Raw genomic sequence first — 25,594 nt, forward strand, 5'->3', positions numbered from 1 at the left:
ATTTATCCCTTTATTTTTATTGTAAAATATTGTATCAGAATACTCATCGAACGTTTATCAGAACATCTTATCAGAACATTTTGAGCTTCGTAAATTGAATTCCGCGTAATGCTACTTAGGCGAGGTCGAGAGGATCTAGATGAAGTCCGCGAAACTCTTAGTCGTGAAGGCTTTCGCTATCTCGTTAACCAGCTCCATGTATACGATAGGATTGACGTTCTGTGCGAGTTGGTGCAATAGGAACCAATCGCCGAAATGGAATACTCGTACAACACGCTCAGCTTTAGATTTCTCGAGCCTGCGAACTGCACCTCGTAGAAGATACACTCTTGCCCAAGCTTGAGAAAACACTATGATCCTGCGAGGAGGATTGTATCAATTGCATATCGATCCGATGATATCATTTTTAAGCTCTACGTAATGTTCTTTTTTAATCCTAGAATGCTATCGATACATAACTTTAAGTAAAAATAAGAAAGATATTATTAAAAACTAAACTATACCTTCAGTCGTCATTAGGAAATTAATATGATATCCTAAAAGTGCTAAAAGTTAGGACAAGCGGAGATTTAAAAAATTGTGTCCGTGTTATATCTCAGTTTAAACTCCCTGGTGATTAATATTATAACAGAAATAAGTGATTTCAATTTTTTAAACAGTTTTATATTATTATATATTTATTATTAGTAAGTGATTATGAGGAGACATTGGACACTCCATTTACAGATTAATTTCCAATTTGATAATGTTTTTATTCTTTCTCTCCTTTTAAATTAATAAATTAATAATTATTGGGTTATTCGTACTTATAAATATTTTGTCATTAAAAGTGTGAAATGTATGAAACTTGTTACATTAATCAAGAGTGACCTATTTTCTTGTACGCAAAATTTATGTCGTATTGATAACATACTTTATCACTCAATAGCAACTGCATTCTAGGGTTAAAATATAAATAATGCAAGATTCGTAAATATAGCACAAAGTGATGGAAAATTGATGAATACAAAATATTATAATATTCCTGCGTAAAATAAGATTTTATAGATTGTTGGAGTATGTTTCTGACATTGTAATCGGAATTGCCATAATGCGCAGTCGTTGAAAGAAGTTACGTACCTATAGATTACCGCGAGGCAACCGACGCCCGCAAGAAACACCAGCCAGAACCAGAGAACAACGAAGATCTTCTCGTTTACCACGTTTAACGGAAGTACGCACAAAGCATCGTGAGTTTGCACGGAACCCGCGGGTCCGAATGTGTGAATTGTACACTTCGTTACCTTCGGAAACAGTCGCGCCATAGGGTCGATCCTTTCGTGAGGACTTTCCTCGGCGAGGAACGCGCTCACCATGGGTCCGTATCGCCTAAACTGTCCCTCCAGAAATATATCCAACAGATATATCTGTCCTATCTGAATAGGATAGATGAAAGATTTTATCGAGAGTTTTTCGTTAATTTAACTCTCTCTCTGTAGTACTCTTAAAATTAATAATCATAAAAATAATCGATAAATGTCGAATCTTAACGATTGCATGAATTTGTTGATTTTTTTACTTGCTGAATCGCAAAGAAAGTGAAATGGTTATATTTTATACATTAAGGGCCCTCGAGTTGTATTTTCGTGCGATATATCGGGTTCGTTTCGAAGCAAAGTTTCGACCACGTTTCGTTAGCCCGGACTCATTATCGAATCCAGAAATCAATTATTCACAGTTATTTCCGTGCAATTTCCTCGCTTCTGACGTCATAATCCCGGTTGGCCGATCGAGATCCCTTAAGTACCTTCCGCAGAAACTCTTCCGTTTCTAAACTGAAGGGGAATTATACTTACTGAATTTAAGAAGTTCAAGAGCTCGCACACGAAGAAACGCATGGCGTAGAAGTTGTGACTGTGCAGATTCGTTTTGGTGAAATATTCGACGAGCTGCTGCTTCCTCTCTTCGGTCCAGACGTCTCTCAGAAAGGGAGACGCAAGATCCCGCGAAAGAAGACTTATGGTGCCTCTCTCCCAGACGCCCCATAACGCGCGCGGCACATAAAAAGAAATGGCTTGTAAGCCGAGAACGAAGCATACCTAATAAACATTACATTCTTATTTCCTTTGATTTTTCTTAAATTAATCTTTATTTAAAAAATATTTATCTTATCTCTCCTCATTTTAAAGAAAGGTGAATTTTTAACAGAGATAACAAATATAATATTGTGTCTCCTATATCCTCCGTCGGAAATTAAAAAGAAACAAAGATATCGTAGAACATAACGTGTATAATTATGCAGACAAATTTTTTTATTTCAAAAATTATTTTATTCCTTGCAAAAGGCTCAGCAGAAAATATTTAATTTATTATTTGACTAAATATTTTTCTATTGTGGAAAACCTAAAGATTTCATAGGAAATCTCTACTACTGTGCGTTGCCTTTCACGATGCGAATCGCGCAATATAAAGATGTAGGATAACGGTCCAGTATTTGCGCGATCTCTATTTCCATTTCCTCGCGCCGTCTTCCGTCCTCTTTCCGGATGTTTTCCTTCACATTCACGCGTTCACGTTTCAGATTTCATTCACGCTCGCGCAATACGTCTGCATGCGCTGGTGAGTCGAGAGAGCGATCTGACCATCGGAACGAAGTGCAGCCGTTATCATGCATCTCGCGTACGTGAACGCGCAATGTAGGTGTATGCATTCCATACGGAACTTATGCGATCGACCAATTCCGTCGCACACGCGCGTTCTCTCCCTCGCATTTCTCTCCCGTTCGCTTTCAATTTTTCAGAGTGCCCCATCGAAAAACAATTTAGGGATGCCTTTGACGAATTCCGAGTCGATCTTTCCTCGGTGAGAATTTCCCAGAGAAGTCTAACGGAAGTAGAAGTCTCTCGGAGAACTTTTATATCGAGCATAAAAATTCTTGAGCTTTTGGCCTTGAAGGGTACGAGTCAATAAAGAAACTTTGTGTTTCGGCTGAGTTCATAACTTGATTTTATCGGAGATTTGATTTAAGGTTCGCGAGAAAATGTAACTTGTACAAAATTTTATAACAAAAGCAAATATTTGACAGAATTGCGATGGATACATGACGACTTTAGTACCGATAATTTATTTAAATAATACGTATATTTTCCGATATATAGTTTAATAAATATATTTTCTATGTTTCCATCAACAAACTGTTTATCAACTATATTGTATCGATTATCTCCTCATCCATATCGTAAACGTTCTAAATTCAGCTGACCCACTGATAATATCGATGATGACGGGCTTCATCACCTGGAAGGGCCTGTCCTACACCAGCACTGGCTACACCCCGTCCAGGAATACCTTTCAGATGTCGGGATACCGTGAATGTGCTGTAGATCCAGCAATATGCATTTACGGGATCTTTGTCTACCATAGCAACATGTCAAATCATGAATTATGACCAATTATCATTAATAAACTCTCTTGCTCAAGCAATAATTAAATATTCATACTAAAGAAAGAATCTAGTAATATCTACCAAAAAATGTCGAATGAAATAATTTCAATCAAACGTTTAGTTAATATAACTAAAAATAATTTTATTTTTCTAAATATTTAATAAGTATTATCAAATATAATAATTAATTGTTCAGTAATAATTACAGAGATATTAAAAAGAATTATTTTTGGTTATATTAACTAATCATTTGATTGACATTACTTCATTCGACATTTGATAACCAGATTCTGATTACTAGACTCTTTTTCTCAGTGTACATATGGAAAGATATTTAGAAAGGATTTATAAATACAATTATTACGATTAATTTCTTGAGCACAACTTCTGTAAGAATTTGAAATCCCAAATGCTCACACACTTGAGGTCTAAAGGTTAGCGGAATTCGTACCGATGGAAGCATCGGTCATGCAAGAAATCGGTTCGCCGATGTATTGCTTAGCAGTTACGAGAATGGTGCAAACGAGCAGTAGAAGAACGGTGATGCGCGAGTGTAGTCTGAAGACGACATTGTCGACACGAACGGATTCTTTCTGTAGAAGGCATTTAATAGGTGCGAAGAGGTCCAGCATGGTTATCGCGTGTTCTTTTGTCTCGAGCACCGAAACAAAGCACAATAGAGAAAATTCCAGGTTCCAAAGCGCATTGTGAAAGAAAGCGTTTGCAGCGTCGCGTATTTGCTCCAAATTCGTCCAGGAATTTATCGCGAAAGACAGGCTTTTCGATTGCGAGTAAGTGACGTTTAAATCGATGCGCAAGGAAAATCGACATAATAAAACGAAAAATGAAACGAAAAATAAATCGAATTATGCGTCACGGTAGAATTTTCCAAGGCGAAAGATCAAAATTACGAACGACGCTAAAACGACGGGCGAGAAATTATTACCGTGTAAATCATCGACAAGAATGGCGGTGCCCAAAACTGCATCCGCCTTAATTGGTCCGCACTTAACCAGCGAGCAGACTCGTAAATCTTGAACGTAACGATCCCACGTTGTAATTTTTGCTCTCGGCAACGATCCTTCTCGCTTTTAATTCATCGTCGCGCACCGAATCCGGATTCTGAGATTTGTCGAAGGGATTCAGAGCTTTAAGTACACATATAAAGAAACCCACCTCTTTCCTTGACTCCAAGGATGCTCTTTATTAGTAAAAAATATAGTAATCATGATAATTGTTATTATCGCAATTACATGTCGTAGTAAGATAATCGTTATATCGTCGATTAAAGATAGCTGCGCTTGTTAATAATGCGCTTAATAATCCGCATCGCTCGGTTGTATGCGTGTCATGTGAATCCATGTGGGTGTGTATATCCGCTATTGAGATTGTCGCTAAACCTACATAAATGTTTCCCTATATACAAGCAAACATCGTTCTTAGAGCGTGGCAGCCCCGGGGGCGGCGGGCCAAGTTTCCGAGTCTGTTTCTTGTTCTAATTATAATAGCCCTCCTGGAGGAGGAGGAGGTCCAACCAACGGGAGTATCGGATTAACAGGATTCCTTATCGCTGCGATAGCCGGTACTTTACCCGACGTCTCGCCAACGCATTATTTATTTACTCTTATTTATTTTGTTTAATTATTTCTCTTTCACCTAACGTACCGGTTTATTTCTAAAAAGCAATTGGTTTTACAAACCTCCTTCTAACCCTTGCCTTATTATATACAAACTGTTTGCACTGTCGACGATCACATGCATCATAATAGCTGCATATTTTAGTAGGCACGCTCATTCGGTGTCATAGAGTCCAGACATCTTGCGAATCGGCGAATCCATAACATTTCTCACTTTCTGTTTCTTCTCCGCTTTTGCTTTTTCCAATATGGACACTAGAACGATTATATACCTCGCAATGGATTCGATATATGTATATATGTATTATATTCGATACGCCGAACCTCAAGATGTTAAATCGACAAGGCGTGTCACGACCCGTCAAAAGTCACAATTACTGGATAGTACTATCAATTTCCGTCGTTCCCGCCATTCCCGCTGTATTTTAAGTCAATTTAATTGTATCTTGCTCGCGACGCGAGTTTCTCTCGAGAATTCACGAAGCAGGACAACTTTGAGCAACCGCTAAGGACTATATCCCGAAGTCGGAATCTACGACGATCGGCTCGCTGATTTGCATTTGTACGAGCGACAAAGGAAATTAAGGATCCATGCTATTCCGTACGATTTTCTAGAGATAGCAATAATGCCACCTGACAAACGAATCACAAATATATTATAAAATATACAAACGAATCACAAATATATTATTACGTGTAATATATAACACGAGATAATTAATTTTAATTATAAAACATTTAATATATTATAATATAGAATTACTTAATTATTCTAATATTTTTGAAAAACAATAGTAACCCCATTTAAAACTTAATCTAACTTAATCTAATCCATGTATAATCAGTTTTTTTCCTTTTGTATTGTTTCGAACTTATTATTGTCAGACTTCGATGCTGATTATTCGATGAGATTCTATAATTAGATTAGAGAAATGAGATAATAAAAGTATAAAAATGTTTCTACATATCATTGAAGCTACTGTCTCATAGATATCTTGCTATCGCTAGAAATGAAGTTATCGTCGCCCGTACAGTCAGCGACAGAAATAATCCGATCGCCACAAATCTACGATAGTTCTCGCAAACGACATATGAGAACGATCGAGATGAGAGCTATGTATGAAGTTCTATGTCTATGGCAGTGTGATAGAGAAGACGCGATGACAATACGACGAGTATAATGCGGCAGTGGCAAATACAGCTTTGCTTAGAATTTCGTCGTCGCTGTAAGAGGAAGGATAATGTATGAATCATTAGAGTTACGTAAAGAGTGTAAATAGAAGACCGACAGTGTAATGAACGTGGGGTGGACGATCGATGTTGACAGACGGTAGTAATACTTGAACACCGCGATACAACAGAGTAGTAAAGATCCGGAATCGACCTCTCGCAATTAATGAGCAAACTCGACGTTCATTAGACCCGGAAACATCACATTGAGAGAATTATTTGTAATGTCGGATCTGTCGTTTGGAGCAGTATGGAAAAACATCTTCTGACACACCTCAATGAGTCTCGAGAAGGAGAATGCTTCTCGACCATTTCTATCGATTTCTCAAACAACACAGAGGTCTGAAACACAAGGGCACCAACGGTCTCGACAGGTTAAATAAGCTTGCCTTAGGAATTCTATTCTTTTCTAAATTATAATCTTATCTATGATATAGTTAGAGACTAATAAAATTTATTTAACCAAATTAGCAATGCTGATACGGCTCAAAGACATTTGAGCGACGTTTAAAAAATTAAAACGCCACAAGAATGTCTCTCTCGTTATATTTGCAATGTTTCTCCAGGAATAAAGATTTGTTTATACACATCTATGCATATACAAATATACATACATACATGCGAGTATAAAGAAAGAATGTTAACTACGTGATAAATTCGTTTCTTAGACCTCTGTGTTCTCCGAATTTGTGCGTATACCCGCAGAAGTAGACACGATCACGCCTCTTAATAGGGCACATGTATGTCCCTGGAGCGCGATCGTCCTCTGCAAAGCCTGCACATGGCGATGAAACACGCCAGACCCAAAAGAATGGCGAGACCGGCGCCTAAACCTGCGCCAGCCCAGCCAGCGGGTCCAGCGAAACCACCGCCATTACCACTGACAGGACCACCGCACGTCTCCACTGACTCGTCGTCCGGCTCGTAAAAGGTGCCATTCAGGATACCCGGCAAGGGCAAGCTGCGACTGGGACAGTTCACCACGCCGTTGCACATCAATCTTAACGGAATGCATCCCGCGTCGCCAGGACACTGGAAGCCGCAGTCCTCTAATTTCCCGGTGTTGAGAGCCCCAGATCCGTCTCTTGGTAGATGAAAGAGTTCGGTCCATGCGATCTTGAAGGCCGCCCTGGCTGGTGCCATGGATCCAGTAAACTGTATGATCACAGCGGGTGATTCCTCGATGACATCACCGCTCGGCGCCTGATGATCTATTGGCGGTGTGATATGCGCCGCTGAAATGATTGGCATCTCTCTCACATAGCTGACGTTCTCACCGCAAATACCGAGATATGGCTCGGCATTGCCCGGCAGGAAGATCTCGAGCTTGCCGTCTTCACAGGAGCGCGATGCAAATTTAATCTTGTCAAAGTGCAGCCAGAGATCGCGCTCACGGTTCACCCGCAACTCCCAGATACATTTGATGGTCCTGGGTGGCGTGACATATCCCAGTGCCTCGTAATGCGGAAACTCAATCTCACCGTCGGTGGCAGGTGGCAGAAGCGCCGGTCCGCATAAAGGACTATGCGCGAACTCGTATCTTGCCTCAAAGAGTGGCGCGGACCACTTGAAATAACTTGAAGCCGCGTGCGCACCGTCCACCAACAGTTTCAGATCCAATCTTTCACCCCGAGAGACGACTCTGAGAACAGGCGGTCGCGGTGCCGGCGGTGAGCTCGTGGGCGCTGGAGTGCCGTTGTTGTTGATCCGACAAAGGCAGTGGCCCTTGATACCATCTGGATTAGGTTCCCGAATGATCACCCGATCCACTCGACTATCCCAGCAATGGCCACATTGAGCGTACGGATGCTCCTTGAAGTTAATTGACTCTATCACGAGAATCACGCGCGCGTACAGCCGCTTATCCGTAATGAAGCTATAGGTGCAGGATAGATCAGCGGGTGGGTCGCCCGGTCGTTTATAAACCAAAGTATTCAATGGCGATCGTAGACGACCCGAGCGCGTCTTCCACGATGCGAATACTTCATCGCACTCGGTACCGGGCGTGGGCTCGCCGAATCTCGTCGCATTAAAGAAGTCATAGTGAGCCCAGTAATAGAGCGAGCTGCCGGAGTAACTGCCAGTTTTACTTTCGAATCGCACGAATAGAGCGTTTGACGTCGAGACAAAGTCGTGCTTCTCCATTGGTTTGCTGAAAGTGTCGCAGAAGGTCTTGATAATACGAGCATCGTCCGGCCAGTCAGCGTCATAGAGCGTCAGGCTCTCACCGCAATCGCCATCATAGGGCTGAATCGGCGACTCGATACGATTCACACGAAAGCTGGGGAAATAAAGACGAGCGATCTCACCGGGTCGACCGCGTAGCAAATAAGTGCAGCTGGTGTGTGGCGGGTACCAGTGCGCAACTGATAGAAAGATACCCTCGTTACCACTCACGAGAGATTCACTGTTCAGCAGCCAGTCGCAACTGCCGTTTTTAACACCCGCAGTCTCTACATGACCGGGCCAGTTGCCGACGTTGAAGTGAAAACCAGTGTTAAGCAACGGACCAGCCGGCGACGACACGAATTCGACGTAAAGATCCTCACTGGTACCAATGATGCTGTATGGAAATTTGCCCATACCGCAGAAAGTGCCGATCACCGGGCTACTCTCGTTCTTACCATCATACACACGTATATAATCATACGGGCAGTGCTCCGAACCGGAACTGATCGGCCGCATCGGACATGTCATGATATTTTCACAACGTTGACCGTCGATGTTGAACTCTTCGTTCTCGATGTAGAGTTTGATGAAGGGCAGTCGGGTGTTCAGACGATATTTGCAGTGTAACGCGCGGGGATAAATACCGGGATAAGCCGGGCTCTGTACGTAGCACGTTTGCAGCCGGCAGTCCTTGAAGACACGTTCGCAGTAACTGCCTGGTACGACCTCGCCACGACGATTCGGATAGAGCTCCGGGTGTTGGCCGTATCTGAGATACACCTCGAACTGCGGCTCGGCACGCGAATCAAAACTGAAATACGTCTGATCGGTGAAGTTGTCCGCGTGGAAGATCACCCGCACGAAGCTGGTCTCACTGATGAAGGTCTGCGGCTGTTCGGACTCGCCACAGTAAACGCCCGGGTCTTTGCGATTGCTCACTTCTGTCTTCGTGTTGCCGTCTATGATCTGGAACAGTTACGTGGAACGCGTGATATATAACGTTCGAAACAATCGATGACCGTAAGGACGACGTCGCGTCAGGAATTGAGAAGCTTAATCAATTTTAATGACTAATGTAATCCAATCTCTCATGCCAAAATTTTGTCGTGCGTAAAATATAATTATAAATAATAATCGTTCGTGTCACTAAAAGATATGATCGATGAAATTTAATTATACTTAGTTTATAATTAAAATTCTTTATATCGTATAATGTAATCTGGTTAAATACAAATGTTCTTTTATGAGTTTACGCACGTAAACTCATTTAAAGTAAAAAGCTATTCTATAAAAATAATTAAGTCTATTAAATATAATAGGCATTTAAATAAGACACACGATAATTTGGCAAAGAATTATTAGGAAGTATATAAATAATAATAATTGAACTGTAAGTTTATACGAAGATGATAACAACTTATGAAAGCCATACTTATTCAAACAGAAATTAATAGTTCAGTAAAAATACATATATAGTTATATATATAATAGTTTCGTCATGTATCCCGCTTCTTGAATCTTACGATCTCATGCAGAGGGAAATGTACCTGAAGTGACTACTATTGACTTTTCATCCTTTTTTACTGGTGTAAATTTGAAAGTCGCGAGGGAAAATACAGGGGAGAATAGAGAGCACAGTGAACAGAGAAGCACAAAGAGAGAGAGAGAGAGAGAGGGGGGGGAGAGAGAGAGAGAGAGAGAGAGAGAGAGAGGAGAAGAGAGAGGTTTACAGCGTCACAAAGATCAATACCTGATACCGAAGTAACTGAGAGAGGTGGCAGCAGGACGAGTGCGCCCGCGCGCACTCGCTTGTTCGCTCGCTTACTCGCTCGAAAAAGGTACAAGCGGCAAACGGGGAGAAAAGTGAGGGAATCACTTATCGCGTTCATCTCTTATACGGAAATGCTCTAATTCGCGACATTGATATGGCTACGCTTGATACCCCTCACGTATTCACTGTCAGCCCCGTCCCGATGGACAAAACTAGATTAACGCGAGACTGAACTATTCCATTCTTATGATAGTCGCGGCGCAAACAAACCCGCGAGTTATTATCTAGTCAATACGCCGCGAACGTGCGCTCGATTCGTCATGGGGTATTATGGGGATTATCAGAATACGAAGGTTCTGGGCAATACGTTATTCGAGAGGTCTCTTTTTTTAAACGAGCTAAGTCGCTGATTTCGATCAAATGTAGATTTGATGTGATTAATTTAATTAAATTAGCTAAAGTTAATTGAATAAATTAAAGTAAAAATTCAATAAAATCAATCAAATCACAGTATTAAAATAAAAGATTTGATGTGATTATTATAGAGTCTCTATTTTTCATTTCGCCGTAGATAATTATTCCTCAAAAGTATGGAGTCTGGTGCGCCTAGGCGTAAAATAGACTCTAAATGCATCGTTGCGTACGAAGCGAGGCGAATCCGATAATGATATATCAGACTCACTTTACATCTGGCGTAACTGCGTGTTTTTTTTTTCCTTTTTTCCCGGAGATCGCGCAGCTTACGAGTATGAAATATGCGCATTTTCATCGTACAATACGGGTTCGACTGTACCACGTATGCATTGGTCCGCGACGCGATTCAAAGAGATACACGAGTATCAGCATCCCTCCGTCGTTATCCTCGTCCCGCGGGTTCGGCCTCGATATTCAACTTGAATCGAAAGAATAATCGAGGAACGCTATTGTCGAATCGAAATTAAATTCCAGCGCCCGATTAATTGGCCAGATTCTCCCTATTCAATTAATAGGAGAATTGAAGCGAGGAGGTGTGGAGACTCGATGAGATGAATTCGGCTATGCCGTTTGGATGCGCAATCCTGGAATTAGGGACACCGTCTCTCATCCTTTCTCTTTCTCTCGAACGACAAAGTTTACACACACGCGCGCGGGCGCGCGCGCGCGCGCACACACACACACACACACACACACACACACACACACACACACACACACACACACACACACACACACACATACAAAGTACACATAGCACTTACCTGCAGATAACCGCCGCTGCAGGTAGTAGCGTTTTCCAGCACTCCGACCTTAAACTTCTTGAAGCGCACCCGCAGAATCCAGTCCCGGGGTGTTCCGCGAAAGGCACGGAAACGGTACCAGCACGAGAGGGGTTTACCCCAATTTGCTGGGGTCACCGCCGGGCTCGACACATCTTCGTAAATGTCCACTGTCTTGTTGCAGTGGCCTCGGTCCGCTGAAATAAAGCTGGTTAGAACGAAAAAAAAAAGAAAAAAAAGAAAGAAAGGGAAACCCTTCCGGAATGCCCTTTTTTTTATTTCGTTCGCATTCTTAATTATTTCAATTATTAATTATCAATTATGCTAATTATGTATAATTTTATATCAAATGAGTAATATTAGAGTAAATGTGTTAATAATAATTTTATTAATTATCAAGGAATTCATTAGTAATAGAAGATAATATAATTAGAGGATATGTGCGAGATATTTGAGAATATTCCAGGAACGAAAGAAATTCAACTCCAGAGAAACATACTTTTTTAATTAATTTCACGTAGACTTCACTTTAATGAAAACGGAGAAGATGTGGTTAAATGACGACCACCCGCGATGTCCTCGCTAAGAAAATATTGATTTCGAAAAACCAAGTTGGTCGTGGAACGTTATTATTAAATCCAACGTCACGAAAATATGTCTCATGCAACCGCGTATTAGAACAACGATATTTTTCGTTGACCCGGTTGTCTAACGGAGGAAACGATGAAGAAACGGGACATGCGGAACCGATAGAGTACCAGGAAGGTAAGGAACGCGCGACAACACGCGACACAAGTTTCGGCCGTGTAATCGATATTCGACCCGTTTGCCAGATACCTCTTATAAAGCGGCAGCCTCGTATTATGGCCGGGCCGTCTCTCGTTCGTAAATCACTTTTCCGCAGGGTATCAAAACCCTCCTTCGCCTTCACTTCGGTGGGTTCGCGCCCAACGATATACCCAAGTAAATCTCTCTAATGCGACGGTTAAGATTCGAGGCCGCGCGTCTCGGCTGTTACACCGATAATTCGGCCTGTTAGCCGCGTAACGAAGTTGCGATAATTGCTACCAGTTCTCAGGATAAGTAGCTTCCTGGATGAGTTTTCATTAAACCGCGCATCATCGGATTTGGATGCAGGTTGAAATCTTTTGAGGGAAAAAGAGAGAGAGAGAGAGAGAGAGAGAGAGAGAGAGAGAGAGAGAGAGAGAGAGAGGGATGGATACCGCATCCTTAAACGAGATTAATCCGTCAGTCGCAACAGTATTTTATCCACTGAGTTAAATTAGAAATTGAAAGTTCTGCGAAAATAGAATAAATATAAGTACTCGGAATAATTGCGGTATACAAGGATAAACACAACATCAGATAATCTTTTATCGTTTTATTCATGCTTTTTTTTCTCTCATCATCTGACTCGAATGTCTTGAAAGACGCGAGTCGCACGATTCTTCTATCAGATCGCTAAATTAAAGAAGTAATTAGCAATTAGATAAATAGCGTAAGATTGCGGAAAAGCGGTAGAAATGATCACAGTGTCGGATTGCATCCGTCGAATAAATATAGAGATCGTTTTCGCGTGTCGCTGGCCTGGAAATTTGAACTCTCGTTGGAATTATATCCTGCCCCTTAGTTTCCCGCAGTCCTCCTCCCTCCCCTCTGGATTAGACTTACCTCTGCGAATGGCAGCGGGACTGGGGGTGGCCAGAAGCAAGAGGAATATGGCGAAAAATCCCCAGCCCCAGCTACCGAGGAGTACCAACACAGGCATTCGAGGCATTCCCGGGACAAGTGCCGAGGCTGTCAAAATACCTCCGCTTTCTCTCCTCTTATCTCCATTTGCCTCTCCCGTCGAGAACTACCTGTGCATACGCGCATATAAAAAATACACGTAACGACGCACACATATACATACATGTATGTGCTCATACATATAAAATCGTTCCACTGATCCGTCCTGTCGGCTGTCGTGTGTGCATCGAAAAAAATATTGAACATCGTGCATCCGCAAAGTCCTTCGAAAAAAACAGTAGTACATATATAATTTCGTGCGCAGAAAATATTTTTCAGCAAAGCTGACGTTGTTTCTTGCCGTTTTACTATCAAAATGACATCAGAGACATTATTTTAATATCTGGGTTTTTTCACGCCGCAAAATGCATTGAGATGAAACGTGCAATTTAATTCGAATTCTTTTTTTTTTCTATTCCAATAGTAATCAATCTTCCATAAAATTTGTAATTTAATCGCTGAAAAGAATAGGTGGGAAAATCGCTGGTTCAACCCAAAGAAATTTCCAATTTCCTCTTATTCGCTATTCGGGAAGCGCAAAATCTCTATAACGCGAGGTACTTGATGCGATACAGGCGCAAGAATCGCATTATTATTTCCCCAAAGGACAATAAGGAACACCGCATGGTTTGCCAGATGGGTCGAGCTTATGCCGGAAGGGCCTCGTTCGTACGTCCATGTCGAGAGAGCGGGGTGATAATTGGTTAAATCCGCGTTGACTCGGCCATCGACAACAGTACTTCACCTCCGGAATTTTCTCTCCCTCTTCATTCACCGCCGCTTTCCTCCCCCGCCGCTTTCCTCCCCCGCACCTCGCATTCCCGCGTTGCATTCATTGTTTCGTCTCTCGAGAGAATTCAATATTTTTTTCCCCGAGGCACGCAACCTCCAGCAAATTCACAGCAATTCGTTCAACGCGAGGATCCAGAGATATTTAAAGATTCAAAGACTCTCGGGATTTCGGATCGCGAAGGTCCGAATTGCGAACGGCCAAGGTCGCGGAAGTTCTTTTTTTTCTTTTTTTTTTTCGACAACTCGTGCATTTCTGTCGGGACGTCCGTAGAATTGATGCACTCGCGGATTTTCAGATTCTATCGGCGTGCACGAATCGAATAAAAGCAGGCGCGTGCTGAAAATGTCGAGTGAACCGAGCTCGAAGCGGTTAGCGCATCAGCAATTTAGATCGCTCGTTGATTACGTGCGTGCATAGGGGATGCGTTCAACGACGCGCGTTTTACAAAACAAGCAAGGAGACACGAGGGAAAGAGGAAACTGGATCGATGATCTCGCCGAACGATTGTTTTTCCCCGATTTACCGACATTTCATCGTGATTATTTCGTATTATCGTCTCGACGTCGAAAACGCGTGTTCCGCTGCGAGTTGCATACACAACGAGAACGTGATTTCCGCAACGATTTGATCGCGATTATACCGACAATTCGGATCCAGGAATCTTTGTTCTTTATTACATACAAAACAAAAGGTTCAGGAATTCTTGTTCTTTTCTACGTACACATTACACAATTTTAGAAGACGGAAGAGGAGGAAAATTTATGTCTATTCTACAATAAGATCGTAAGTCGTAAGAAATGAACCAATCATAATCGATTATTCTTCTCGTGTTCGATTCGTCAATTTCTTACGCTCCTGCTGTAGAACAGGCATTAATCAAAATACATTAATTTTATCAAAACAAACTAGAAACAAAAACTTTGAATCCAAATCTCAGAATCCAAATAAAAAGATCGTGCAATTCTTAGAGATAGTCTTAGCTCTAAATCGCTAGAGAAATGATAGAAATTGTTTTATTATTTTTTTTTTTTTGAATGGAGAACTCGTTGGGGTAATTTAAATACTGTCATCAACAATGGAGTACGTACGTCCATTCACGCACCTTTACCATAACACTCTCATGCTTCCTGATTACTCCGATTTCATCCTGATTACTCCGATTTTCGGAGAGGTCGTTCTGCCGATTGAAATCACCGAGGCGATATCCTCCACGCGGAATCCTTCGAGCGTGCCATCTTCTCTCTCATCAGGCCAGACGTCTTTCCAAGGCGAATCGTTTGCGTATTGGAATTTACATCGTCGTCCTTGGCGTATCGACCACGACTACGTCGCCTGGCACAGTTTTCCTCGCGATTCTTAATCGCGCACTGACGCACATAGAGCTTTCAAAAGACGCTTCAAGGATGTTGCTCGAGATTGAATTGATCTCGTAGTGGACCACCACCAGCGGCGGTGGTGGTTTCCAGTCCCAAACGAACACTACCGCTGCTGTTGGTTCTACGCTGCAGCGTGTAGATCATCAACGCGTCATGTCGCGGATAATGGAATATGAAACACCGGGGATAAAAAGCGGAGAGAGAAAGAGACAGACAGAGAGAAAGAGAGAGAGAGAGAGAGAGAGAGAGAGAGAGAGAGAGAGAGAGAGATTAAAAGAGAGACTGCTAGGGGAAGGAGAGAACCCGGAGGAGAGGAGAGGGACGAAACGAGGAAGCGAGAGGGCACAGTACGAGAAAGCACTCCGGCGTGCCAGTTGGAAAGCCAGGCTGCGAGTCGACTGCTGGCACGAAAACTCGGAACGTGCGGCTGGCTTAACCGCTGCCGCCATCCGCCGATCGGAGCTGCGGCGGGTCGAAGCTTGCGCAAGCTCTCTGGCGTTCTCTTTCCCGCTGTCTTTCTCCCACGACGTCGGCATGGCGGAACGCTCTCCCGTTCTCTACCCTCCACCCGCGTTCTCTCCGATCCCTCTGTGTGCCCCGTTTCGCAGTTCCGCTCCCCTTCCGTTTACGATGACTTTCATTGAACTGCTCGCCATCGTCCCACTCCCCGCTCGATCCCTCCGCTCTGGCCTTCCCCTTCTCACTCCTTGAACTGCCCTGCGATGACCTATTGCACCTATTGCCACTGATCCTCCATCCTGCCACGTCTCTTCTTCTACATATACCTTTCGATGCTTCTGTTCTGTTGTCACTTAATTTTTTTCCCATCTTACTCTACGACGGCCTACAGCCGTCTTGCCATCTCTCTCTCTCACGCAATCCGGGCAATCGATATAGGCATGTTTAACGCGCGTAGCGTGCTTATCGTGCGAATTTAGTGCTTCCGCTCCATGAACACGCACGCGAATACATGAGCCGCTATTAAAAATAAAAGCCGTCGCAACGCTGCCACCGTCGCCGCCGCCGCCACGACGCTGCGACGCGTCGCAATTCACACCTGATGTATCGATTTACGACGAGCACGAGAGCGCCGGTTGTCCTGTACGCTTGCAAGTTTTAGTCAAACGTCGGGAGATTGGGAGGGCTATTCCTCTGTTTAGTTCATATTTATCCGCAAACACAATCGTCTAAATAATTCAATTGCAAACGTCGACGAATTTTTGTAATAAACGTTGTTAATCGGTGTAAGTATTATCCTCAATTCCTTCATTCGCTACGTCGAAATTCGAGCAGACTCCCAATGGCGAAATTATTCTTTTTCTCTGCTTTTCCCTCCAGAACGAAACCTCGTATTCGTTCTGGAGAGCAGCCGAATACGGTATGTGCCGGCAATCCTACATTAATCAGCGTCGAAATAAACTTAACCGAGATATAGCACGAGGTAGCTGCCATAACTTAAACCGTATTTATGGTCCACCGTTGTGGTCCTGGGAGGAACATGGATATACAACCCCGAGGCCGCGGTATAACGTGCTTCACGCACTGTAATTCGGCCGATACTACTAAGTCTAGCGGCGAGCGGGATTATCGAGCCGCGTTATATTATACTCGGGGAACGTAATAAGCCGCGAGTATAAGGGAAGGTAATTAAGGTCGCATCCGGGTATAAACGCACGAAAAACTGATAATGGAGCGCCTCCGGTCTCGCGGATGCCGGTAGAGCTAAAAGGGAACAATAAGCCCCACGATAATCTGTCCGAAAACCGGAGAGGAATTCCCTCCTCTTCTTCCCGCGCGCCGCATACAGAAATGCTCCCGTAAATTGTTATTGTCTAATAAAGTCCGTTAATTGATATATCTTCGGATATATGAAATTACGCAATAATTTTCCGATGGTAAAAGAGTAATCATTGTCTCTTCGTGGTTTCCTGATGACTATTAAATGAACGCTCATCATTGTAATATATAATTTTATGGCAATTATTAATTCGATTATGTATTGGAAATTTATTACAACGCGCCATTTACGCGATGGCCTCACTTTCCCCACTTCTACAAATATTTCCATTATTAATTTGTGAAATAAAATCCATGGATTTATTGTACAGGTCGTTAAATTTACATTATGAACTCATTACGTTGCACTCCACGATGTGAGTGTTTAGTAAATTTCCTTACAAGTTAATATCCAGTGATATTTAAGAATTTAGCATGTCGCGTGAAGGTTTTTCGAAACTTTGCCGTTATAGATCTGTCTGTTACGATAACGTAACGGATAATGGTTTGATCAATCGCCAGTAACTCGAATTGATGGCGGGGAATATTGCCATCGCGAGAAGAATGAGTTTGCTCAAGCTGGAACAAATGAATTTTCCTACGTGATTTCGTTTATTTAAAATATATGTATAACAATATATACTGTTTATAATCGGATACTTTGCTGAAACGCGGCGACTTTTAAGCGAGATTTTAAACAGTAAAAGTTAAACGTTAAGTCTCAGACCGTAAGAAATTGACCAATCAAATGTCAGACCCGTCAAATGTCAGAAGAATAATTGGCTATGATTGATCAGTTTCTTACGGTTTAAGACTTTAAAAAAAAATAATAAGAGAAATTGTTTTGCTTTTTACATATCACTGTATGAGAAACTTGTATTTCCGTTAATCTAAGCTAACTAACGATATTCTGGCTTCGTTCACCATTGGTATTTTTATAAAATGTGTATATCGAAATGTGGTCCGACTTTTCCGACAGTCACGAAATAATTACGAGGCAATTTGTTGCGGCGGGGAAACAGAGACGCCTCGTCGTTGTGCTCGCCGCAAACCGGCTGTATAATTAAGGCCCGATGCCTTGGCGTCGTCTCGTCCGACAACACGAGCGGGGCAAAGAGGGCGTCATTTACGGGCTGATTAATTGCGTACCAACCCGCCGCGATCGCATTCAGCCACAATCAACGGGAACTGTCTACGGAAGAAACCGAACTGAGCTGAGACGGTGCGAAACGGAATAATCCCAAAGTCAGGAAATCCCGATCATGGCGGTTCTCCAGACCTGCGGATTAAAGAAATAAAGAATCTCGCGTAAGAAATCAAACTCGGAATTCTTATCACAAGGAATCCATTGAATTTCGATGAGTGGCGCTTTTTTTTCTCTCGTGGAGGAAATTTCTCTCGTGAAATTTAACTAAATCTAATTATGAATGCAGAGAATGCATTCAGTATAAATGACCGGTTAAGGAAACTACCAGCGGATAATTCGAACCTTATGCTGAACGGAGACATAATTTTTGTCGGCCATCTCTTTCATTATTCCTTTCTATTTTACGTTTAATAAACTTAACGAGCTTATCGTATATATATATATATAAAACCCAATAATGAATCTGCCCGAGTTGTGCTTGAGAAGAAGATCAATAATTTCCGAACGCGCGTACACTGAACCACGTAAACAGCCCTCTTTTACTAATATATATGTATGTCGACATATATAAGACATGAGAAGTAGGAGACAAATCTCTCTCTCTCGCACTTTTCTCTCTTTTTTTATTGTCAGAATCTTTGATTGATACGAAATCGCTTTTCCTTGAATGTCGAAAGTTTACCACTGATAACGATGAACTTAGACTCGAGACGCGAGAGAAAATTTTTACTTCAATTGAATCATAAAGTTTGAGATTTAATTACACGGGGACACGATTATCTCTCATCGATATTTTTGCCGAGAAAAAAAATTTTCTCCAAGTTGACTAAAGCAACTACGGTTAACAAGACGTCGGGTTTACACGGTAGGGAGGAGGGGAAGGATATAAAAAGAATATTTTTATTAGAACAGACCAGCCTCGAGCATCTATTAAAAACCAGCGATCGGATCGATCATCCCGTTCGACCTCGCCGACGACGCTAAGCAGCAGCGGCAGTAACAGCATCAGCGACGGCAGTAACAACAGCACCTCGTGCGGCGGGAGATGCCGTGTCCGAGATATTAATTAGCACGGAGATACCGAGGTGTGTGCACACGGGTGCGCGATACATATCTACTCAGGGTTGATGCGTCTGTGTCTGGCTATACCTGAAAAGCCATGCCTAAACCTACCTGCCGACGACGTCGAGAAGGTCTCAGCAACACGATATATTGATTACGTCGTAGGGACAGAGAAGGAGAGAGAAAGAGGGGGAGAGGGAGGAAGGGAGGGAGAGAGAGAGAGAGAGAGAGAGAGAGAGAGAGAGAGAGAGAGAGAATATGTCGGAGTAAACCAGAGTAACGCGGAGCGCGCCAAGCATGTCGAGATAGAACAGCAGAATTCGTCGAGGTGCGCCGGGATATACGCCGAAATATGCGAATATATCACCCACCCCCCCTCCCCCCTTATCGATCGCGCATAATCGTAGAGTTCGGTGCAACAGCGTGGGGCGCTTCTTCGCGAAAATCCGAGAGAATTGGATTCAGATTAATCTGCAAATATGTGCGCAGCGCGATCCCGTATGCGGCAATATATCTTTGGCGAACGAAGTCTGGTGCGTCCGACTCACTTGGGCGCTAATACAGAGTATGATAATGAAGTACCGATCGATTTAGACCGGTCTCCAGAGAGTCTAATCAATTCTTTAAAAAGATCGTAGATTTCGCTAAACGAATTAGACGAAATAAACATCGACTACGTCCATCGTGATGCGCAGCATCCGTGTCACTTCGTGTGGTGAACGAGACACTTTCTACGTTCCATCGTGACCACACAGTTTTGGCCGGCACAGCGCAAACACGGACGGGCCTGTTTGCGGCGGGCAGGCTTGTATTCCCTGGTTAGGTTCGATAATCAGGATGCGGGTAATCAGCCGTCTGCGCGAGAAGTGCCCGAATTGATCTTCTTCCCCCGGTCGATGTACCGTAGTCTATAATATATGTATATCCTTTCCTCCATACTCGACTGAAAATATAATGTGAACAGTTTTTATTAATCTCGTAATTTTTATCTTACGCTATATTATATCAATATTATCGCATTTCCTTTTTTTTTCGTATCTTTTCTCTTCCGAGAAAGACAAAGACAATTTAATTTATAATCCTTTCTTCTCGATAGCGAGATTCTCCAAAAAATCCAAAACCGCACGTCGTTCTTTCACAGGACAACGGGAAATTAGTAATCACGCTTCGTTAATCCACGCGACGAAGCATACAAGCTTGGCCACGTGCAGCAATCTCATGAAAACTGGTATCGGTCTCGGTGCTCCTTCTGAGGCGTATAATTGCATTAAGCATCTATCTGATCGTCGCGCGACGGCGTGTATCCCATCTGGAGAGCGGCAGGATTTATGCGCGACAAACCAACCCCCGATTCGCCAGCCTGGTTGTACGGAAGATGGGCAACGGGGTGCGGTAACGACGGCACGAAAGACGGTGAAGGAGCGCGTACGTGAGACCCCGCGGGTTGCATTGGATATAATAAATTTCCACTATCGCGAGTTTGCCAACTAATCGGCCGCCTTTACCATTTAATTAAGGCTACCCGCCCGGCTCATCTATTGTCCGTGTCGCGTCAGCTCGGCGTGGCGCGCGCGCTTAATTACGCCCGTTGAAAATCAAGAGAAATTTCTTGCGCCCGAATTCACCTGGTGTCCTGGCTGATGTATGAAAGAAATATAAGAAATATTATTTAAATCCCGAATGTGTTCTTTTTCTTTTATGAATCTTGTTATTGTTATTGTTCTAAATTATCGAAATTATCGTTTTAATAAGAATGCTAAAACATGATGTACAGCTCGAATATGATTTAACAAGAAACAAACATGAAGAGGAAGGAATAATAAAGCTTCTATATTTCTGCTTATGTATTACATATTTAATACATTAATGCAAAATCAAACGAAATTTTTCGTTCAGCTTTAGAGATATATGATCAGCGAAAAATGTTCAGAGAACATTGTCGTAATTTAAATTTAAAATATTAATTACGAATTTTGAATATCAAAACTTTAAATGCATAGAAGAAAATATGTGTCATTAAAAATTACGGATAATTCAATTTTTTTTTCTTTAATTTCGAAGGATATTATGAATATTTATTCATTAATTTTTCAAGTTTTGATTTCTAGTGAGATTATTGATGTAAAAATTAAATAATATATAAAGCACGCAAAAACATTTCATTCTTTACAAAAATATAATCTAACAAATATTTTACCGCAAACATTGCCGAACTGCCCAAATCTTCTGATTAGAAATTCCATTGATAGTTCCACAATAAAAAGATGATTTTATATTGATGTTTTTTTTATAACTGATAGAAATGAGAAGAAAACAGAAAGTTTGTAAGCTAATTGACGAGTGTGGATGCTGAATTCATAAATACCATTATAGCTCATCAAGGAAGTGATAAAATCTTTTACTGTTTTATATCACTGAATACCAGTAAGTGTACAATTGTCATCTTTGCCATATAGAAGAGTATGAAATATTCGTGTAAAAGTACTTTTAATTGGATATTGGAGAAATCTCGATAAAATTTGTTCCAACTACTGCTATAGGAAACGAAGAAAATGTGAATGTAATACGTATGTCTAAGCTGGCTGCTACATATAGCTTTTGTTACATTTTATGGGTTCTTCGTATAAAAGCATCATGCCCGGTGGGGACAAGTTAAACTTGCACCTGCCTTTCACGTCGAAAAATTTATTATCCAAAGGACAGGTGTAATGTCGAGTGACAGAGATAGTAAAAATCAAATACATAATTCGCAAATCCTATAGATTAACCCAGTTTATTAAAACAAGAAAATCATCCAAGTATTTAATATGATACATTTGTTGTACATTCATGAAAAATGCTAACCATATTACTTTCGTTGTACATTAATGAAAAATACTGACTGTGACAAAAGTAATTCATTTATCAATTCATTTACCAATTTTGATTTTTATGATCTATGCGTGAAAAAAATCTAATAAGATTCAACTTTGCTCAGTTCAACTTTTTAGCTCGTATTTGATATTATCGTCAGAATATATTGCAAATTAAATCAATTTTCTGTACAACTCTGGATTTATTATTAGCTGTATTCAGCTGCTCAGAAAAAGCAGTTTTGTAAAATTCTTTGATATGATTTGTCATATCCTTATAGTTTTTCACTGGATCTAAATATATAAATTAATCCTGTTCAAGAATTTTGCAACAGTTGTAAAGCTGCTTTCTCTGCTAAACCATTGAGCCATTGAGATTAAGAATAATTTCTTTTTTGTAAGGGATAATTTAATTCGATAAATGACATACAGGAATATAAACACAAATATAAATACAATATGATTGAATATGACTCAATCTATCTATCAAAGAACAGCAAATGTCATTGTCATCTTTCATATTTCATTTTATATTTATTGACGAATAGAAAACTTCTTAAGAGTTTATTGTTTTAAAAGTAATCAGTTATGCATCGAATATATGATAAGATAGATGATGGAATAGTAATATAAAATATTTGCTTACAATAAAGTATGTGATAATGATATTAGATCTATTATTATTGTACGTGTAAATCATTTATTATATATCAATGCCTATTACGTACATTTTTATGTTTATATTATATATATATTTGTATATATTATATACATAAAATATATATCTATATATCTAATAGGTATTTTATTACATATTTTTAGAAGCAAATAGCTTATATTATTTTATTAATATCCCAATGAGAAATGGAAGACAATGGAATCGATGTCGAATCGATGATTTCAATATCGAATCGACATCGATTCAATGTCAATTCTATTATCATTTCTCACTAGAATTCTGTTATCTAATTCGACAAATCCGTATTTCTACTTAGTCCGTTAATGCGTTAATACAAAATGTATTATATAAAACTTTTTACCTAATATGAGTCATAAATTCTTAGAATTAGCTTTTTTATTCGTTGTTTATATTCAACTATTTATATTAATGATTAATTTCAATATATTATTCAACTCTTATTTCGCTACAATTCAAATTAGCTATCTTGGCAGAGAAATTACGTGACTCAAATATCTTGATCAGATTTTGAATGTTCTTCAGGAAATTCATCTGAATTGCCTGGTAACAGCAAAATAAATGCGTATCCATCTCCACGATTGGCGATTTTTCCTGCAAGTGAAGAATCCCGCGCAATTGCACAAATAATGTCTAAGTTGGATGTAACGTGTCTAATGCTTTTAATAATCCCTGATTCATGTTAATGAGAATCTGTAAAGAACATTAGAAGACGATTAAAATTATCAGCGTATAGCTACATACGGGAAAAATAATCACTTTAAGAGATAGTTCTAAACATGTGCATTAAATTATATAAAAATTCGTAGAATGAGACTTATCACTAAATCTTTATAGTAGTTTATGAGACGAGCTGAATTAGTTTCAACTATCTTCTGCTGTTTTAAGAAAAGCGTTTTTTCGTCAATCTTCTGAAGGATTCGAATAAATTTTTCTGATACAGTTTCGATCCTATTTAGTATAAGGTCAACGGAAGGAGATAAATGATCTTTTACTTTCATTTCAATATTTTTCTCGATTTTCTTGCTAACATTCGAAGAGGATCTTCAAGCTTAGCACGTCAGAAAAAATGTTTGACATCAGTGTTTCCTCTTTAAATACTTTTATTATGCTATACGCAGATATTATTATGTTGATTGCATTGGAGGAATTGTATATAATTTCCTCACAAACGTAACCATATTCCGTTATATGTACAAGATCATTAGAATTAAATCTGTAGCGGACCTTTCCTTTCAGTAGGTAGGACGCCAACGCCAAAAACATGCCGCTAAACATACAATAAACGAGGCCGAACTGCCCAGACCCTCACTCATCGGTAATTCCGATGAAACTTCCACAATGAAAGATGATTTTATAATGATGTCTTTTTGGTAGCTAATAATAACGAGAAGAAAAAAGAAAGCTTATAAGCTTAACTAATGTGCATGGTTATTGGGTTTGTAATTGCCGGGGAAGCTCGTCAATTAGGTAATATAATTTTTTCACTCTCTTAAACAACTCAGAACGATTAGGTATGTGATCGTAATTTTTATTACAAAAATGTAAGAGAAATATGCGTAAAAGTATCTTCATGTGTAATCGAACACTGGAGAATTTTATTTTTTCAATAAATTGTCTTCGAACTACTTCTATAGGAAATGAAGAGAATGTAAGATACGCATGTCTAAGCCGGCTGCTACGCAACTTTGGTTACGTTCTCCATATAAAAGCACCGTGCCCGGTGCAGATACCGTGAACCAAAACATGATCTTCACGACGAAAAATTTATTTATTCCGAAGAAATAATATCGACTGATTGATCATAAAATGTCAGATACAAAATCCGTTAATTCTGTAAATAAGAATTCTATTTATCAAAGCAAGAAAATCATCCATTAGTATAACTTAATACATATAACTCTTATTGTACATCAATTAATGAACTATGCTAACTGCGACAAATGTAATTCATTACCAATTCGTTATCGATTCTCTGCGATTCATGCGTTGAAAAGATTCAATAAGATTCAATAATTTCAACTCACAATCAGATCAGTTTCTCGGTTTATCCTTTTGACTTAATGATGTCAACAACACCATTTATCTTCACTTCTTTTATGTACAAATCTGGATTATATTCTTCGTTATTGAAATCGAAAATGTAATGGTATGTATGTACATAATATGAGAATATTACTTTTAATGTAATAATAAAAATTTTGTCTTGATATTTGATGAAATCGAAGATGATAACTAAAATTTAGCAATTAGAAAATTTGCAATTGTTAGGTTGATCTGTCATCTTTAGTATATATGGAACTAAGGGCAATGTCTTTTCAGAGCGTTTATAATATTTATAATCAGAAACGATTTCTCCTCTGTAAGGACAATTTAGTTTAATAATCTCAAGTCACACAAACAAAACATCAAACATATACGAATCAAAACATATACAAATGTAAATACAATTTACATATTTAACGCGCGCGTACAGAATTATTATTATTATATTTTATTATTATATTTTTATTATATTTTATTATTATTATTATATTATATATATTAAAATTCAATTTTTTTGATAATGTGCATTCTTAATAAGAATTATTCATATTTATATTTTTATATTTTTAT

The 25,594-nt window shown here is 40.2% G+C and overlaps 2 protein-coding genes and 1 pseudogene across 3 annotated transcripts; all 3 read right to left on the bottom strand.

Annotated features, from left to right (window-relative positions):
• Positions 1-135: 135 nt before the first annotated feature.
• On the bottom strand, positions 136-4,056 carry LOC108685157 (innexin inx2-like). Its single transcript, XM_018189822.1, has 5 exons — positions 3,876-4,056; positions 3,242-3,393; positions 1,836-2,078; positions 1,120-1,415; positions 136-358 (listed from the first exon to the last, which is right to left on the bottom strand). Exons 1-5 carry the CDS (start codon positions 4,054-4,056, stop codon positions 136-138), a joined length of 1,095 nt encoding a protein of 364 aa, XP_018045311.1.
• A 1,996-nt stretch (positions 4,057-6,052) lies between these two features.
• On the bottom strand, positions 6,053-15,536 carry LOC108685192. 2 transcript variants are annotated; one of them, XM_018189878.1, is made up of 4 exons: positions 15,171-15,536; positions 13,159-13,346; positions 11,470-11,684; positions 6,053-9,426 (listed from the first exon to the last, which is right to left on the bottom strand). In XM_018189878.1, the coding sequence occupies exons 2-4, from the start codon at positions 13,262-13,264 to the stop codon at positions 7,018-7,020; spliced, it is 2,730 nt and encodes a 909-aa protein (XP_018045367.1). In that variant the 5' UTR covers positions 13,265-13,346; positions 15,171-15,536; the 3' UTR covers positions 6,053-7,017. The 2 variants fall into 2 exon arrangements, with proteins under 2 accessions (XP_018045367.1, XP_018045368.1); XM_018189879.1 differs by having other exon boundaries at positions 13,159-13,342; positions 15,171-15,276.
• Positions 15,537-23,407: 7,871 nt separating this feature from the next.
• On the bottom strand, positions 23,408-24,726 carry LOC108685156 (annotated as a pseudogene).
• Positions 24,727-25,594: the final 868 nt, after the last annotated feature.

Source organism: Atta colombica, unplaced genomic scaffold (genome assembly GCF_001594045.1).
Source record: "Atta colombica isolate Treedump-2 unplaced genomic scaffold, Acol1.0 scaffold146, whole genome shotgun sequence".
Classification (NCBI taxonomy): Eukaryota; Metazoa; Arthropoda; class Insecta; order Hymenoptera; family Formicidae; genus Atta; species Atta colombica.

Coding starts and splice junctions, on each gene's coding strand:
- LOC108685157 (XM_018189822.1), bottom strand. CDS start 4,056: ATGCTGGACCTCTTCGCACCTATTAAATGCCTTCTACAGAAAGAATCC. Junction 3,394..3,875: donor CATGACCGATGCTTCCATCG/GTACGAATTCCG, acceptor TTGCTATGGTAG/ACAAAGATCCCGTAAATGCA. Junction 2,079..3,241: donor ATCATCGATATTATCAGTGG/GTCAGCTGAATT, acceptor AATGTTTATTAG/GTATGCTTCGTTCTCGGCTT.
- LOC108685192 (XM_018189879.1), bottom strand. Junction 11,685..13,158: donor TCCCGCTGCCATTCGCAGAG/GTAAGTCTAATC, acceptor GCTTTATTTCAG/CGGACCGAGGCCACTGCAAC. Junction 9,427..11,469: donor GCAGCGGCGGTTATCTGCAG/GTAAGTGCTATG, acceptor TAACTGTTCCAG/ATCATAGACGGCAACACGAA.